Source organism: Stegodyphus dumicola, chromosome X1 (assembly GCF_044657685.1).
Source record: "Stegodyphus dumicola isolate Sdum_Otavi_A_Nest chromosome X1, ASM4465768v1".
In the NCBI taxonomy this organism is placed as follows: Eukaryota; Metazoa; Arthropoda; class Arachnida; order Araneae; family Eresidae; genus Stegodyphus; species Stegodyphus dumicola.
In genome coordinates, this window is record NC_140780.1 from 128235571 (window position 1) to 128254917 (window position 19347).

Consider the following 19347-nt stretch of genomic DNA (forward strand, 5'->3'; position numbering starts at 1 on the left):
AATCATTTATGTGATTTTGTGACTCTCGCCATGCAATTGGAAGGCTAAACCTGAAGCTTCTTATTCATCCTTTGACCATCGTCTCAGCTCAATGTTTAGTCTTCATCTACTACTTTCACGCCGAAATACACGAGGTACACTGCGGGGGGGGCAGTTCTATATCTCCTGTTTTACAGGGCCGATTGACGAAACTCAAACTGCGTTTTTCATGTGTCAAAAGCGCGATTTAGGCTATATATTAGATTTATATATAGCGCTGTTCTACTATAGGTATTTTGGCACAAAATCGGACTTTTTCAGAAATGACATGCCAGTTTTATTCCATATTTCAATTCGACGACTCAAATTGTTCCCAAATATTAAATTTTATAAAATTTGGTATGAAATTTACAAAGAAATTAAAAAATTTGTCTTGGCGGATTTTTTTTTCAGTTTGCGCAAAGAATAATTCACTTGGCAAACTTCTTAATTTATATAGCAACCTATTTTCCTTTCCTTTTATTCATTGTATACGAGCGGAAAAAAAGGTCACATTCATTACTTTCAAATAATTTTAATAGTGCGTGAGCCACATTTGGCGTTATTATCGCTTGTAACGAATATGCCAAATTTCAAAGCACGCCAATATGTAAAATTCGCATACATCTTAGGAAATTTTGAATAAAAAACAAATTTTTGCAGGTGCGCCTAGAAATACATCTATTTTAAGATGATGTTAAAAAATTTATAGATTATAATATAAATTGTTTTCGAAAAATTTATAAAATGTATTTAAAACTAAAAATTTTGAAAATAAATCATAAACAAATATAATTCTCATAATAAAATTAATAAAATTACATTATGAGAATTATATTTAGATTAAGCCTAAATTTCGAATTCTGAAAGAAGGAATCAAGTAAGTTTAATAAAAAAAGAGATATTAATAAATATATATCAAATTCAATTTACACTGAGGAGTTCAAATCTTGAGAGCTAATTTTTTAAAAACTAGTGGGGTGATTTTTATAAAATTTAGCAGTAACTTGAGTCGTAGAATCGAAATATGGAAAAAAATTGGCATGTCATTTCAGAAAAAGTCCAATTTTGTGTCAGAATACCTATATTAGAACAATGCTATACATAATTCTAATACATGTCTCAAGTTGCGCTTTCGAGACATGAAATTCGCAAGTTGAATTTCATCAATCGGCCAAGTAGAACGGGGACTTTTTACAGCTCGATGAAGCCATTTAGAAAACGGAAACTTGCTTTAAGGCATGAAAATGAATTTTCTATCAATGAAAACGCGTGAGATCACGGACGAAGGAAGAAACCCGAATTACGCAGGAAAATAGCTGATAGTCGATACAGGACTGAGAGTTGCGTGGTGCTTGTGTGGCGCGGACAATTGCCAATAAACATCTTAAGACTTATGATAACCAATCAAATCTCAGATAATTTCGACAGCTACTTTCGACCCAGGGCTAAAGAAACTTTCGACCAAGCTGTCGACTCCACGCATGCACTGGTCAATGAAAAGCCAACTCTCCCACCGTCTCTTCATCTTCTACTCAAAGCTATTTATAGATTCCCTAATTTATTTAAAGCGGAGAAGAAGCAAGGGAGACAGTTTCAAGGACTCAGTTTTCCTCTTAAAAATTAATGGAAATAAGTGAAAATGCGATTAAATAGAAAATTAGGCTTTATAGCAAGTTTCTTCAGAAAACTGAAGGGGTCAACGGACCCCTTCCCCAATCAGACCTCTCAACTGCTTTACTATAAGAATGCTTAATATAATCCAAATAAAGAATAACTTATAAGAACAAACTTCTTTATACGTATTTATTTTAAAGTCTCATATTTTCGCAAATTTTTAATTTTTTAAAAACATTGAAATTTGCGATTTGCGCAAATTCCTGACTGATTTTCGGATTCAGCGTTAAAATGTATAAGAATCAAATAAAAAAAGTTAAAAAACCCAGAAAATGCAGATTTTTGCCTGTATTTGTGTATTGTGCTGTATTTTACCTATACGTGTAAGCGTATAAGAGAATGCATGTACTTAACACTAATCATGTAAGCGTTTTGTGCCCATGCAGTTCTTTCATTCATTAAAATTTTCCATAGTACTCGTAGTTTTTATCTTTATGAAACTTGCTTTAAAAACTATCTGAAATTCAAAAATTAAGAATGAAAATGCCGATTTAACAAAAAAGGAAACAAAAAAGACCCAGCATTAGCAGTTTGGAATTTATTTTTAAATACAACGAAAGTTACAGATCACTACATGAGCTATCATAACCATGTTTTTAAGCCAAATCATATTATTAATGATGTCATCTGCACTTTTACCCCACCTTCTTTATCGTGGTGAAGTAACCTGTGCTAGTAATAACTTTGCCTGTTTGTGATGCAAACTTGATTCCCATCTGAATTGAAGGTATTTCTTATATAAAGGAAACAACTGAAAGGAGACTTTCAATTTTCAAACGGCTGGTGGGCTGCCGATGGAGTGTAACAGAGAAACTTTAATGTACATTCAACCATTATTTTATTATTGTAATTAAGTTTTTGTGACTGCTTCCAACAGTAGAGTAGACGTTTTCGCAAGATTATAAAATCAGTCTTCGCCTAATAATAGGTGCAGTTAAATCCACCCCCACAGCAGCTATGGAAGCGTTAACCAATATTTCTACTGTCATGTATGACATTCGCAAAAATGCTGCAGTTTTGTTTCAAAAACTTTGCAGGCTCCTAAGTAATAAATATTGGAAGAATTACAATTTTGACAATGACAGAAATTTTCTAGAGTCATTAGGTTAATTGGAAGCAGAAAAGATGAAAAATAGCAAACGCCTTCGCCGGGAATCGAACCACGGACCTCTGGAATACCGGCCCAGCGTGCTACCGTTACACCACGAAGGCACGCTAGAGAAGTGGGAGAAATACCTTATAATTTAATGATAAGTGGGCTTCGATCAAATTAGTTATCCATTAGCAGAAGACCTAGACCTTGTTCAAGAAATGAATGTAATGTGCTGTTCCTTTGTGTCCTCTTGATTACGATGACTCCTGTGTATCTTGAACTTAACAAGAAAACTACTAAGACTGAGATGCCCACTGCCTAAATTAGAGCCACTTCTTATGAAACTATTAAGAGAAGATATCCCAGAAACCTCTGGATCTATGACTGAGCGAGGTATTGGTATCTATTGTAACCAATTTGCATTCTTTAAGGCAGTGGAAAGAGATACTACCAATTTTGATGGTGAAGTTGAGGCTATATTTATTGCTCTGAATCAATTAAGAGCTCAAAAGAGTAATTTCCCTGGGGCTGTTATTTTGTCTGATAGTAAAGCCGCTTTGCAGGTTATCTTAATAAATTTTGCACTTCCGAACGAATTTACGAATGTAGAAAGATTCTCGACCCTCTGGCTGACTCAGTTGTCTTGCAGTGGATTCCTGCTCATCGTAGCATCGAGGGAAATGAAAGAGCATGTTTCCTGGCAAAGAAAGGAACGGCTATTCTATACACCACTAATAGTGGGGGTTTGCCTCTTACCTATCAAATGAAGGTAAAGGAAATACCTGGGAGTGTTTCACTAGTTCAAATCCAGTTATTCCAAATTTTCCTCGTCCTGTAGCCTTGGCTTATTTCATCTTTGCACTGGCCACGATTGTCTAAATGCCCATCTTTTTTAAATTCGACTTAAGGACTCTTCTGTCTGTACTCTTCGTAACTCTGGACAGTCCATGGATAAGGAGCATATTGACGAATGCACTGCACTATTACCTTTTAATTATATTGTTCTTAAATATTGGGAAGCAAGATCAAGGCTAACGGCTTAGTGGCCTATAGACTTGATCTGGCATTCGTATAAATAAATAAATGAATAAATAAATAAAACTTCTGATGTATATCATTTAGACTAAAATTTTATCAAACTTACGTCTAGTTTGTAGGTTGCTAAAGAAAGGAATCACAGCTCTCCTAGCACCTAGTACTTGCTCAGTGTGTTTCTCTGTTCTGGCTACAATTTCAAACGAATTTAAGGTACCTTTGATAATTCAAGAACTGCCCGAATTTCCCTTGGATGTATCGCCTAAATATGCTGTTGGAATTCGTCCTGGTACTACAAGAGCCATCCTTGATCTGGTTCGATATTACCATTGGCAAGATATTGTTTATATATATGACCACGATTATGGTGAGTTTGCATATTTTGCATATTAATAATTTTCCTTACAGCTACTAAAATTAAATAAAATAAAAACGTAATAAAAATAATAAAATAAAAACGTACTGATAGTTTATTGAGCTCTGATCTTTACATTTTTATGCATGAAAAGTGAAAAATGGTCTTAACAGCGAAAGGTGTAAGGTTCTTAAGAGCAAAATTTGTATTTGAACTCATGGAAAACAAGTATCCAGTTTAATGTAATCATAAATGAATTAAACCGCCTAAAATACTTAATGTGTTCCATCATTTTAATAATTGACAGAAATGTAACGTTAGACCAGAGGAAAAATATCCTAGTTACCGTAGGTCAGGACCTTCCAATCTTTTACAGGCATAGATTTCCCTAGATCCCATTTAAACTAAAATAGTTTTTTTAAACCTAAATTTGGTTAGCTGGTTATTTGAATACAGCAAATCACATGAGGGTTATCTGCTTAGGGACAGATAAGGACTTCGTATGGAAAACTGGCTTGTATCCATGCTACAGCTGCTGAAAACCACAAAAAAAACCAATTTTGAATCCAGCGGCAAACTACCAGTTTTTTGCGGTCTTAAATAATCGGCAGCCAGTGGACTCAAAATTATTTTTGGTTCTTTCGTCAGCGTTATATGAATTTAGGAATTTTTACCTAATTTTGTTCGTTTGATTGAAGCACATGAAATTGCGCCATAATAATTTATCATGTAAAGGTATTCTGCATATTAAATACACTGCAGTAAATCCAATAATCAATCGATAAATTAATAAAAAATATAAGTAAGCAATAACAGAAAATTATATGACATTGCATAAAATATTTACTCGTAGACGTAACGAAATAAGGAAATGCAGATTTGGGGGGGAGAGTGATACGAAAACTTTCTGTTAATGGCAAGGCTGGTCTTGGTCAGCTAATATTATAGAAATTTTAAGTCTTAAAATTTCATAAACTCTTAAATTGTCTCCTTCAATTATATTTAAACTACTTATGGATTTTCTTAATACATTACTAGGAAATGTAGCAGTCGGACGTACGTTAGGGTCTTTCGAAAAGCGAGGAGATTGTTGTATCCTATGAGCATGTGCAAAGCGATTAAGAGTTAACTCCGGTTTGGGACTTTAAATTGTGAGTAGAGCGGGGAAAAGGAAGATAAGCTAGTGTGCGCATTATGACTGTTACAACCGCATGATTTGTTATATAGTGTTCTGAATTTTTATTAATCTAAGAGAAATATAAACAAATATTAAATATAAATAAGGGGACATACATACATACATTTTATCCACTCAAACTTTAACTGTTCAATAAAATTCCTTGATTCTTCATCGACTCCTAAGTTTTTATCGGTCCTCAGTCGATTTATTCAGTTCCATCGGCCACACTTAAGAGCTTCTGATATTAAATTGATATTAAACGCTGTGGATTTCGTGGGACTATATTGGTTCCTCTGCTTCAGGAGGTAATTCCCCCCCCCCGTGAATAAGACGGAGTTTTATAATCATCAGTACATCTAATCTAACTTTCTTCATCATCAGTACATCTAATCTAACTTTTATATAAACCGAAGGTTCTTTTTCGCCTAATTTAACATTTTGTAACGACGTATCTTTCCTCCGTGAGGAATTTTTGACGTTTAAAGTTAAATCAGTTTCTGAATATTTGCTATCAAAAGAGACTAATGTTATTTGAACACATAAAAATAAGTAGTTATTTTTTTTAACTATTCCCACATGCTTACCTTTTTATTCTTAATTTTTCAGCAAGCGAAAAAATCGCATTCAATTCTATTAAAAATTTTACTTAAATAAAATTAATTTTTACTGGAAGAGTGAGACATTTTAACCTTATCGTTAGCGCTAATTTTCAAGACAGAATTGGGCTTGCTATTTAGTATAAGATTCAAAAATAATAACTGAAAATATTAGATAACGTGAGATTTTGGAAATTCTCGTGATTACGTAATAAAAGCTATGCATGTATTTAAAAGAAAAGATTGGCTGTTAGATATCTGTGCAGTTATCTCTTCTTGCTACACACTTTGAAGAACAAATTCCATTCTAATCTTAACTACCGGAATATTGCATGCAATTTCAAGCTTTCTAGACAGAGAATTAAGCTTAAAAACCCTTTCCATAATTTTCCAGTACTTCTCTTACATTCGAGAGATCTTAATCTTTTAGAATAATACCATTCTTTACTTTTGAATTTATGACACTAGGTTTTCTACTAGGATATCTCCATATCCTAGTAGAAAACCTAGTGTCACAAATAAAAAACGCACGAAGAGTTAGGAAACGAAAAGTTTTGGACATTTCTGTTATGCTTTAAATACTAAGACAAAAATCACGTTTGTTGATTTAATTTTTCTCGTTAATTTCAGGTCCAGAAAATCTTCATTTTATGTATGCGCTTGGCTATCGATCATTAAAATTTCAACTTACTGGAATTTTGAAGGTGTCTTCCTCGGAAGATGCCAATAAATATCTTCGAAAACTAGATACTCCAGAGAAACATAGGCTTATTCGAGTTATACTTGACACCGAAACTGCTCTAGCCCGAGATATCCTTTTAAGACATGTTCATGATGTTCATGTACGAAAGAGGAATTTTCATTTTATCCTGTCGAAGCCTGTAAGTAGTTTTTAATTTTGTGCATATATTAAGCTTCTTAACTTATGTATTCCTGGTCAATAATTATGAGTCAGTAACCTTAAGTCAACAAGCACATTGTAATGTATCATATTGGAATTCCATAGTATGATAATTATTCTTCAGTTATATATACTAATTTCTGTTACATACACTGGCGTGGAAAACTTAAGGAACAATGCTATTTTTAAATGTTTCAGTTTAAACATTGAATAAAGTCTGCTGCAATATATAAAACTGTAGATCATAAGCCGCAAATAGGTTCTTTTTCAAATTCTGCAACTGTTGCCTCAGAGATGACGCTATAGGAGATAAAAAAAAACATTCAGAAATTATTCAAAAACTTTCGAGAAGAAATTTCTGAACCTGATTATTACAGATGATCAATGAGTTTAATTCAAATTGCAGACAATGGAATGTCCTTTAGAAAATATCACATGATTTAACTAGCTGGGATAAATGCAAAAGTGAAAGGTACATTCCCCCACCACCATTATCGCAGTACGGTCGCGTATCATTTTCGGAGCAGCAGGCACAGTTTTTACACAGACTAAATCATGGTCAATAACCTATGAACAAAAGTACCTAATGATAATCGTTTTATAGACCTACAGGCCAAGAAAACCCGACACCGGATAGTGCAAATCACCATTAAACAGCTGCGTAGAACACGGGACTCAAGTTATCGTGGTTTAATGTGGCTAGACGATACTGTAAAAATTGTTTGCTCTATGGTTTGAATGCTGTCCGTACCTATCAGTTTTATTACTTACATTGATGCAAAGAACACTAAACCCAAGACAAACGCAGTGTCAAAGGTTATTTATTTTAATTGATGATTAAGAAGCAGGATTTCGGTAATCTTCCTGCAACAAAATTAAGTTGGATATTTTATATATAATGTATCCCAATCCAGACCGTTTCAAATGCACCTTATTTTCCTTAGTTTGCACCTAAGTCATTCATTTACACTTATTCGTTTCACTCTGCATTTATTTAGACCCTTAAAGCGTTTTTCATACTTCGGTTTCACGACTATACGACTATAACCCTGTTTTAATGCAGTAGACTCGGCCGTGACCTTCGTGAAAAGGTCTTAACGAAGGTGACGGCCCAGCTGTTCGAGTGCATTACTGGACTTTGCACATGAACTATGCATGCATAGACATTCGATGCGAATGCTATTGGACACATGCACACATAGTATAAAACATTTCCTAATTTTCCCAGATTTAGATAACTGTTAATTAGATGTTTAATTGTTATTGTATTTTTGTAAAATTTTTTCATTATACCGTGCTTAGCACTATTGGTAATGCTGATTACATACAGTCATCAGTACTTATATTCTGCTTATGTACTGTTTTTATACTAGGCATACCGAATGTGTATATTGTTATACTATGTATATATTGTTCATATGCTATGCAATTATGTTCAAACATGTCTGTATTTAGACACTTAAGTTCTATTCTTTAGCTAAGTCTTCTATTTTCTGTTATAACCTAAAGTATTACTGAAGCTACTCATTTGTTAATAACTGTGACAGGTATCCCCATGAAAAGGGCATTGATAATGCATGCAATATATGTACAGTAAACCGTGTTATGTTATAGGAAGTCAGTATTTAGATACTTGGTTTAAGTCTTCTTATGTACTGTCTTATACTATGCATACCGAATGTGTGTATAGTTACACTTTATACAGCTTTTACATTATGCAATTATGTTCAAACATGTCGGTACTTAGATATTCAGCGTAAGTCTTCTGCTATCTGTTATATTCTAAAGTATTATTAAGGCTATCCATATTAATTTGTTAATAACTGTGGCATGTATCCCCATTGAAAGGCCATTGATAATGTGTATAATCTATGTGCAGTAACCACTTTATGTGATAGCTATGCATAATAGCATAACGGTTTAGTAACGTCTGATCATTGTGCATTATTCTCAGGAATAGTTCCACGGAAATATCCACAAAGGCACAATGGTATTTTCCTAGAACTTTGGACTCTCCACTTCTACTTTTACTATGACTATGAACTCATTTAGTGATTCAAACACGAAGGCATATTATTGTCTATAGTAATCCCACCCCCCGAATAATCGTAGCATTCCTATGCAAGGTGACTAAGCAACAATAACCTCCCCTGTCCATGAAATTCTTCAGTGACAACGAATAAATTTACGTCTGTCGGTCCTACCCTGAGATTCTTCCACCGGACAAGCATCATTCCGCATGGATTTCTAGGACGGAAACCTGCTGCTCCGTGGCGTACAGTAGAAGTAGGCAGATAATGATTCGTGCCATGAAAGGATCCAGTTTATTTCTGGGTGGCTTATCAGTCTATTGGTATCACATTTCGGTATTATGCAGATCGCGTCTGCTAACGTTTTACATCGCAATCCATTTGTACTGCCATTTTACCACTGCTGTTCCTTACAGATTTGTGGTGAGACGACGTCTTAGTCATGGTACACACAGTACGTCCCTTTTCAGTGTTGACGCACTATACTGTGCAACATTTTTCAAGTATATTTGCTTATTCATTTTTTGTATACTTTGTGGGGTTCGAGACAGAAATTAATAATATACTCACGTTTGTTGCAGCTGCGATTTTATTGAATTCTGTTTTCGATCGGGATGTTAAGGCACATATATCATATATGACGATATTGTTTCTGATTTGCAGTGCGAATATGCAATTTGTTGATGCTGGTTCTTCTGACATACTTCTATGTCTTTGAAACTGCTGTTAGCACTGCTTGAAATGTGATATTTTTACTCATCAGATGGCCCTTTTACATTTTAGTAATCTTCTCCTTTTTGAGGCCATATGCGCAGTGTTTTTTACCTTCGATTTTAGGTTCGTGAGTGAAGGCTAAGTGAAAAGATGTTAAACTTCTCAATGTCTTCACGATGATGTGGATTTTGTGTTCTTACTGAGTTGAGGGACATTAAACACAAAAGTCCTAATTTTGTAAGTAGATTGGATTAAAACTGTTTCCAAAGGCATATAGTGAGACATTAAGCTACACGATATTTAATTGCTCCAGTTTAGGCCTTGATGTGCAATGGCTTCTTTCTGTTCATATTCTTAATGCTGAGGTGGAGGTAACTCTGTAAGTCTTAGATTTGTTCAGGAGGAATGGTCATTATAGGTTACTAAAGAAGACATACCATTTCTATTTTATGTGGGAAACAAGCCCATGCGTGATAAATATAACCATCTGGCGTCATAGATATTTTATATAAGTATCTATCGACAAGTGACGGTAACTGCTAAAATAAACTGAAAAGTATAAATTATAGAGATTTTAACCTGGTTTTGATTGGTTTGTAATTTATACGAGAAAGTACAAAAGTATGAATACAAAATTCAGTGAATGTTTTCATAAGAAAAAGATTCTTATCTAAATCAGAAAAAAGGCTTTATATGCCTCCTAAGTAATGTCTGTCGTCTGCAATACACTTTTGATCATGACTGTACAGTCACCGTAAAGTGGGAGTAAAATCCACTTTCTGTATCGCACGGGGAATTCTCGTCATATGGCTTTGAATATCTAGAATGCCCTAAATCGTTCTCTTTTGGGGCTAGTTTTAGGTGCAGGAACAGAAAGAAATCTGCTGGATCAAAATCAGACGAGTATGGTGGGTGATCAAGAATTACAACTTTTTCTAAAAGCCATAAACGTTTTTACTACGGTAACCGAATTCGGCCTGCGTTATCACGCTGAAGACACTAGAAATTACCAATATATTACTAAATTTAATTCTACACAGCACAATAAATAACAGGAAACAGCTTGAGTAGAAGGAAGGTATTAAAAAGTTCCTCCATAGAGCAGCAGAAATATCGTCGATTGCCAAAATCACACACACAGTAAGCTCGCAGCTCAGCTAACGCTAAATCTAGTAGCTGAATAACAACTAATTACAATAACAGCAACAACGGCAATGACTTGCCCAAGCTCTCTCAGCCGTATTTATATAGTGTAAGACAGGGTACAGGTGTGCTGTAGTACATGCTCCTGGAAATTTCGGAGACAATCTGTCGCCAACGCCTGCGGGATGCGCATCTGCTCATATTTCGGGTTTCATTTCAGCTATTTTGGGGGATTTGAACGTTGCCACACTTAGAGTGTAAGAAACAAACATTATATAAAAAGAAAATGTGGCAACAAATAAATTAATAATTAATTTCACAGTATTATAACAAAACAATAAAGATGATGCATTACAGATATCATATACAATATCGCCTTATTTTTAAGGACTGCACTTCTCGAGCAGTGCAATCTTTAAGACAAGGGGCAACTAAGCGTCATTACTTTGGTAAAACGCAAGTCTATTGTAGTGCACTACTTAAGGTTTAGAAGAAAGTGTTCTTCGGATACACAACACTATGTAGTTCAGCTTCTTGATCGCATAGAAGGGCCCTTCCCAGGATGTCTGCGGCTTGGGTAAGATCCCTCGATGTTGCTTGGGGTTACACAATCAAACTTGATTGCGATCCGTTGGCTTGGTATCGTGTCTCATCTCCATCCTTTCGGTCGCCGTGTTGATCATCGTATAACAAAAACTGTTCCCAGGGACACTTACGGGAATGCCTCCTAAATGTTTTATGTTTAAAACTGTGTTTATGCATCCTCTTGTACTATTTCGTAAAAAGAAATAACTGTATTCTGAAATGTAAAAGTGTGTGTAAATAAAACCATATTGCAATATTAAATATATAACAAATATTATAATATAACACAATATCATACATACATGTACAATTAGCACAATCCATACAAAATATACACAATATTCAATACACTATGTGTGCAAGGTCTTTATTTTACACTAACCAATTATTAGGTTGTCCGGAAAATAATGCAAGTTTTTAACATATATCTTTAAAGTATCATAACTCGACTCAAAAACAATTTTATTAATCAAAATAAGCACCAGCCGAATCAATGTATTTTTGCCAATGAGATTTAAGTTTATTTATGCCGGTAGAATAAAATTCTGGAGTTCTGGACGCGATAAAGTTGTCAAAGGCGTTTTTGACCTCGTCTTGGTTTCTGAAGCATTTCTTCTGCAGAATGTTATCCAGATGTTTGAAAAAGTGGTAATCGGTCGGCGAGAGGTTAGGCGAATATGGGGAAAGAGGGAGAATCTCGTATCCCAATACGTCCAATTTTCTGCAGGGTCAGTTGCACGACATGCGGCCGAGCATCGTCATGGAGAAGAATTGGCCGCTTTCTGTTGACCAAATGCCGAGCACATGCGTTGCAATTTTTGGTGCATTTCGTTGATTTGCTGACAGTACTTATCTGCCATAATCGTTTCGCACAGATTTAGGAAGCTGTGATAGATGAGACCGGCCTCAGACCACCAAACAGTCACCATAATTTTCTTTTGGTGCAAATTTTGGAAAGTGTTGTGGTGTCTGACCGCGGTCCAACCACTTAGCTGAATGTAGCCAGTCGTTGGAGAGAATCCACGTTTAATCGCACGTGACAATTCGATCAAGACAAGGTTGTTTATGTTGCGGAGAAGAAGAGCAGACGACACTTCAAAACGGCGACTTTTTTTATTTTCGCTCAATTCGTGAGGCACCCATTTATCGAGCTTCTTTGACTTTCCTATATGAGTCAAGCGATCAGAAATCGTTATTTTGCTTACGCCAAGCTCTCGAACAGTTATGCACGGGCTTGTTTCAACCTAAAGTCTTCAAAACATCGTCATCAACAGCTGAAGAGCGTCCACGATGCTCTTGAGCTTCCAGGTCAAATTCTCCACGACGAAACTTTTGTTATCACTGTTGAACTGTAGATTCATTAACACTTTTCTCACCCCATACTTCGTTGACATTTCGAGCTGTTTGTGCTGCGCTGTGGCCTGGCTTGTACTCATAAAAGTAAATTTGCAGAAAATCCCGTTTTGACATCTAAACAAAAACACCTAGTAAATATTTTTGAAAATAATTTTCGAACAAATGATTGTTATAGAAATATAGAGCGAAAATAGAGCTTCAAAATGATATACAAACCAATGTAATTCAAAATATTTTTGTTGCTAAAAATGCACAGGAAAGATAAACAATTTCAAAAACCTGCATTATTTTTCGGACAACCTGATATTTTTAGTTTTCCTTTCCTTCTCTTCTAATTTCAGTTTCCTGCCGGAATGTAAATTTATTATCACGTAGTTGCTAATCTAAACGTGTTTCAGGAGCAGTATTTAAGCTGTGTTTTAAGGAATATTAAAGGACTTAGTTTCGAGTTTATGCTGCGTGTTTGAAATTAGTTCTCTAGTCAGTGTTAGACACCTTTCAGGTTCATACTGATATTTCTAGGCTCGGCTTTGCTGTATGCAGCCGATTTAGCGTTAAGTTAAGCTAAGGATCCAGTCGTTACATATCTCAATTTATTAGTGATTTGTTACATTCTTATTTTCTGTTAAATTTATGTTAGCCACAAGTGGCGGTGATTTGTGAGCACCAAGTCCGTGCATCTGTTTTAATTTAAATAAAAAGGTTATTTGAAACCTTCTTCTGCAATATTTATTCTTCAAGGCATAGCAAGAATTCACTACTTCATCTTATACATAGATTCTACGGTATATTGCACCAAAGAGAACCCAAAGACTTTATACGAGGAATACAAAAGTGATTCATGTCACCATGTTTTACAGTCCTTCAATATAGTCGCCAGCATTGTGTACAACTCGTTTCCAACGATGTGGAAGTCGCAAAATACCTGTAGCAGCGCCTGTTTTGTTGATAGTTTGAATGGACCGGTCTACTGCCGCAAGAATCTCAGGAACAGTTTGGAAGCGAGTGCCACGAAGTGGTTCCTTCATCTTAGGAATTAAGTCATAGTCACAAGGGCTTAGGTCTGGGGAGTATGGTGGATGGCAAAGCACTTCCCAACCCCATCGCTTGAACAAATCAGTCACAGCTTGCGCTGCATGCGGCCGAGCATTGTCATGCAAAATGAGAGGAGCGTTCTGCAGAAAATGTCGCCGTTTTTTTCTCTAAGCTGGTCGGAGATTGTGCTCCAAAAATGAGCAGTAATACTGCGCAGTGACGGTCTTTAGTGGGGGAACGGTACGCGTTAGGATGACACCATCACAGTCGTACACGAGAATCACCATAACTTTCACATTGCTAGGGTTCTGACGAAATTTCGAACGTCGTGGTGACCCGTGATGACGCCATTCGTTTGATTGGCGTTTCAGTTCTGGCTGGTACGATCGGGCCCAAGTCTCATCCAGCGTAATGATACGGCGTAAAAAAGCATCTCCTTCGCGCTCATAACGCTCGAGGTGGGTTCGGGCAGCATCGTATCGTAGCCATTTCTGCATTTCCGTCAATTGATGTGGAACCCATCGTGAAGCAATTTTTCTCATGGACAGGCGTTCCTTCAGAATGTGCAGCACAGTCGTATGCGCTAATCCTGTTTGTCCGGCCAGCTGACGAATCATTTGGCGGCGATCACTGCCCATTAGAGCGGCAACAGCTTGCAAGTCTGTATCGCTGAGACTCGGACGACCTGGCCGCAGCATGTCTGCCACGTTTTGGCGTCCTTCATTGAAAGCTTTCACCCATTTTGCTACGGTTCTGTAAGGCAATGCAGATTTTCCGCAAGCCTCTTGAAGCCCTTGATGACACTGTCGTGCTGTACGACCTCTGGCACATTCAATTTTTATCCAACATCGTTGTTCTTGTTTTGAAAACATCCTGAAAACACTTACTTTAGACCGCGAGCTAATACAAGGATTCGTTCACATGCGCGTGCGCGTGCGTGGATCACTCCGCATGCGCGTGACGTGGGCAGGACGAGTCTTTTTGCTGAGAGATAAGGTAGGTATGTAGTTTACGTGTGGTATACGCGGTATTCTTTGGTTTTGCTGCGTAGCGTTTTTTCAGCTGTGTTGCCACTATTAAAGTTCCAACCCTCGTATGTGCAGCATGTAGAATATTCAGTAAAGCTGTTAAAAAAAAGGACTTTAAAACCAGTTTAATCCTGGTAGTATTCCATTTCAGTTGTTAAATGTCAATTTAACATTCTGTTATCAATAAAATAACATGAAACATAGAAATAACTCCAACAATGTAAAAAAATGGCGATGCAATATTTAGTAGCATTAAAGTAAGTTCTAAAGATTTATAATTTGAAGTCAGAAGATTTCAAATTTTGCGAAGCGAAATATATCAAAATAAATAGAAATTTTTATACTGTTTAGATATGCATATAAACTGTGATTATTGAGTAAATTAAATTTATTTTGAAAGACAAATGCACGACAGATATATGATGTTTACTTAGCCGTTATTGTTGAAAATGAGACTTCAAAAAGTTGCAAATTTTATCTCTTCTAAAATAATTATCCACTATTTATAGGAGTTACGTCTAAGTCTGTGCGTCCAGAAGCTCTTTCAAATGTGTATGAAATTTATAGTCTAATACAAATTCTTCTGCTGTTTACAAAAACGCCCTTTATAAGCTCATCAAAAGGTAACCAACTGATGTTTTAGTACAGGGTGAAGTCACCAACCAACTTCTTATAATCAATGGGAATTAGGTGGTCTGTACTTGCAAATATGTTTACAATATTCCTCCGTACACTTACCAAATACTTGTAGAAGCCATGTGACGATTGCAATGACTTTGCGTACCAAATGTGGAGCAGCACAGTATTACGAAGTGGTTATATTTTGGCTGGTCAACGTGTTTTGCGATTAGGTTACATTTTGTAACTAAACGTTTTATAACCTAGATATAATTTGTATTTTTACTCGGTATTCTCCATGTTAACAAGGACTTTTGGAATTTGTGATCTCTTCTGTAGCTGCATTCTCCAAGTTTTGGAAAAGTTCTTTTCGACAGAGGTTTTTGCAACTGGTTTACCTATAAGCTTGTCATTTATCAACCAGCTGTATTTTCGGATAAATTAAGTAAATATTTATCTCTCGGAATCCTGACATTTTTAATCAGTAGTTTGTATAATTCCTGCCAACGATTTTCATGTCTTACTCTTATCATGTATTTTACTCCCGCTAATAACTTTAAAGGCATAGTTTAAATTAAATCCATACCAGAAATGCTTACTCAAGCATCAATGAAGAGTTAGCACTCTTGCTTTTGTAGAAAAGTACTGAATACTTTTAATATATGTGTAATGAAGGAAATAAACACAAGGAACGTTAAAGATATAGTTTGCTAGAAATATAGGTAGTAAGACAGTTTACTAGAAATATAGGTAGCAGTTATTAGACTGATTCCGGCTGTTGTTATTAGCAATGCATTTGAAACGTAAGCAACTTTTAAAAAATTAATATTATGGTAAAATGTTTGAAGTGATAAAAATTACGTGGTTAATTAATTCTATAAAATTTTAATTGCATATGTGTATACTTCTTGTTCTTGGATGATTATTTAACTTAACTTTGCTTCATAGACCTTGGAAGAATTCTGGATTTCTCAAAGAGCAGAGTTAGGAGCATTAAACGTTACTGGATTTCTGGCTGTTAACCCAAAGCAAAGTGAAGTAATGAACTTTGAAGAAGGATGGAAGCATCAGCTTTCTAATATGGCAGACACGAGTTTAAACATGAATGTAAGAAAAATCTTTTAATATAGTATTGCTTAATATTAATATTTAATTATGCGGACAACAATCAGTAGAAAAAATTGTCTTCAATACTTGTCTATGATATACTTAGAAAAGAACAGTACGACTATAATGAGCAAACAATTAACAAATATAATAATTTGGTAGCAATACTAGTAATAATTAACGAATATAACATAGATTTAAAGGTTAGTGTTTAAGTACTGTTAGAGTTTTAATTATTTAATAACAGCGGAACAATCATATCAGCTCTTATATTTAAGTATTCAGATATGAAAGCAATTGCTTGGCAGTTAATTGGCAATAAATATCGCAGCCATGAATCAAATTGCTCACCACGGGTTAAACATTAACCGTTACATCAGAGAAATAAAAGTCTTTCATACATGAGGAGCATTTAAGATACAATTCCACGCACAAACAAGAATCATTAGCAAATATTTTGGTACTGAAATTTTAGTGCCGGCTTATACACGAGTTCAAAAGGATTTACAAATAACTTGATCACAAAAATGATATTATAAGTTAAATGATTGATGACATATTATTTTTATTTTATTAATTCTAATACACATTAATCAATTTTCCAAATGTCGGTATTCAGCTCACAATTTTCTAGCAATTCTTGGAAGTTTCTCTTTGTTAGAGGCAAGTCCAGTTGAATATCATAATTCTTCATTTCATCATTAACATGGTCATCAGCGGCTTCACAGATAATATTAGGTCTTATTATTCTGTCCATAGCATTACTAATGAGTTTTTGTTTGAATGATCTTGATGATAGTTTTAGGCAGAATATCTGATCACACTGTTTTCACCAACTTTGAGATCGTTACTTAATAGATATCATTTCAGGTTTCTTTGTCCTTATGACTAGGTTGCGTGCGGATGTCATCTATTTCGTTTATTTTCCCAAAGGTTTTCTTTAAAATACTTACTAAACGATAAAACTGTGGCTGCAGTATATAGGTAAGGCTGCCATGAATCAAACTTCCAGATGACTTCATTTACCATTATCTGTCCTTCACTTTCTTGGTGAGATGTGCTTGAAATGAATCCCACACGAATAAAAATGATTTTTTAAAAAAAGGGCTTCTTTCTCTCTTGTTATACACTTTGTTCAACCATTCCCACGTGCTGTCCTCGTCCATCACGTCTATGATATGGGCATGTACCAATATGTCATTTAGTAATATTTTAGGTAATGCTTTCTGCTTAAAAATAAATACAAGGGTTTAAACGTGAACCATTCGCCGTCCACCAAAAAGCAATAATGAATTTTATGCTCTCATCTTCAATCATTTTTACAAAAACTATCTGCCTCATTGTGTGATTCGATGGAAAATCAGAACGAATTAATGCCTTGTCTTTCTTTCCAGTTAACGACATTTCATAGTTATAGTGCTTTGTCTAATACGTTTTCCAACTGTTTCAATTTTTTTTCTAATCATCTTGGCTGTTTTGGGCTGAACTTAATATCAGTTTGTAGACGCAAGCTGTATCGTTTCATGAAATGTTGCACCATCCCAGAAATTCAGTGTCTTTTGTTCCATTTAGAGCCTTGACTTTGATAGTAAATGCTCATTACAGTAAATTCTTTCTGCCATGACTCAATGATTCAGTGCTAAAGTTTCTTCTCTAGTTCAAGAAAGAATGATAGTCTATACGCAGCCCTTTTTATCAGACTTGTTTTTCATTGATCAAAAAAGGAGGAGAACCTATAGAATTATCAGAGTGTTACAGCAATATTTTCTTGTCTGGGCATCTTGCACTGTTTAGCAAAAATGAAGAATTGTTATTTCAATAGTAAAAGCGAGAGAACAGCTGAGGAAAGGATTGAGGATTCCTTAGTGATTTCTTAAGAATGGTTACCGCAACTGATAACCAAAGAAAAATTCGCAAAACTTTCCGCCAAAGCGCCAAATCATATGCATTTCCCAAAGCTGAACGAACTGAGGAACTGTTGGCACCAGATAAGCCTTTTCCTTCTACAATGTTGCCACCCCTATTTTTCGAATGAGTAAGTACTTGGCATTCACATTCAGCTCGTCTACAGTTGACCAATTACGTGCCATTTGGCGATATATAGCTGCTTTGGTTCCGTTTGGTTTATTTGATTAGGGAAAAGCACGCAAGGGTATCTGCATAAAAGTAGAAATGTCTTTGTGAGGAAATTCTAAGGAAAAATTGTTTCGTGGAGGAATTCCTAAGAAAGAATGGCTTGTATCCACGATACACATGGAAAAACACGGAAACGCCAATACAATCAACCTGTTTACCTAGAATCGAATTCAAGTCGAGCTACCAGTAATATAACTCTGGATTCATGCGGAGAATCCTCTTGCCAAGATACCAGCTCATCATGGTGTGTTAGCAGTGCAGGAAGGAAAGAGATAAGCGTCTCGTTTTGATTCTTAGATAATCGCTGTTGCTTAGTTACAGGAACTTATCTGAGCTACTGCTCACTTTTCTGGAAATTTTAGGAAATCTATGAGGCTGCTAGAAAGCACAGAAAAATCTGCTCGATACTAGCATTTAAAAAAAAAGTACGAAAGTATCATCTTAAATTCGGCCAATACGCGAGTTTCTATTTCTGGCTGAATTTCTTGCAACAAAATCATGTCACTTGCCTTATACATGGATCGGCTTATATTCGAAAATATACGGTTATTTCCTTCCTAATTAACGAAATTATCTTCCTAACTAATGAAAAGGCATACTGACACGATATAATATTTTGTGTTTACTGAGCTGCACTCATTGTTGTTACATCTTTTGATTTACTCTGAAGAATATTTCAGCAAACATTTGTAATTGGGATTCATTAGCATTCCATTGCTTAAACCGGTGCGTATCTTGTG

At 35.4% G+C, this 19347-nt stretch overlaps 1 protein-coding gene across 3 annotated transcripts in view; it reads left to right on the plus strand.

Moving 5' to 3' along the window:
* LOC118202236 (glutamate receptor 1-like) overlaps positions 1-19347 on the plus strand; it is a 148647-nt gene that overhangs the window by 25671 nt on the left and 103629 nt on the right. For all 3 annotated transcript variants that reach the window (XM_085808075.1, XM_085808077.1, XM_085808076.1), the window contains exons 3-5: positions 3939-4190; positions 6585-6835; positions 16313-16471. In XM_085808075.1, coding sequence (XP_085664201.1) covers positions 3939-4190; positions 6585-6835; positions 16313-16471 — 662 coding nt within the window. The remainder of the gene's footprint in view (positions 1-3938; positions 4191-6584; positions 6836-16312; positions 16472-19347) is intronic.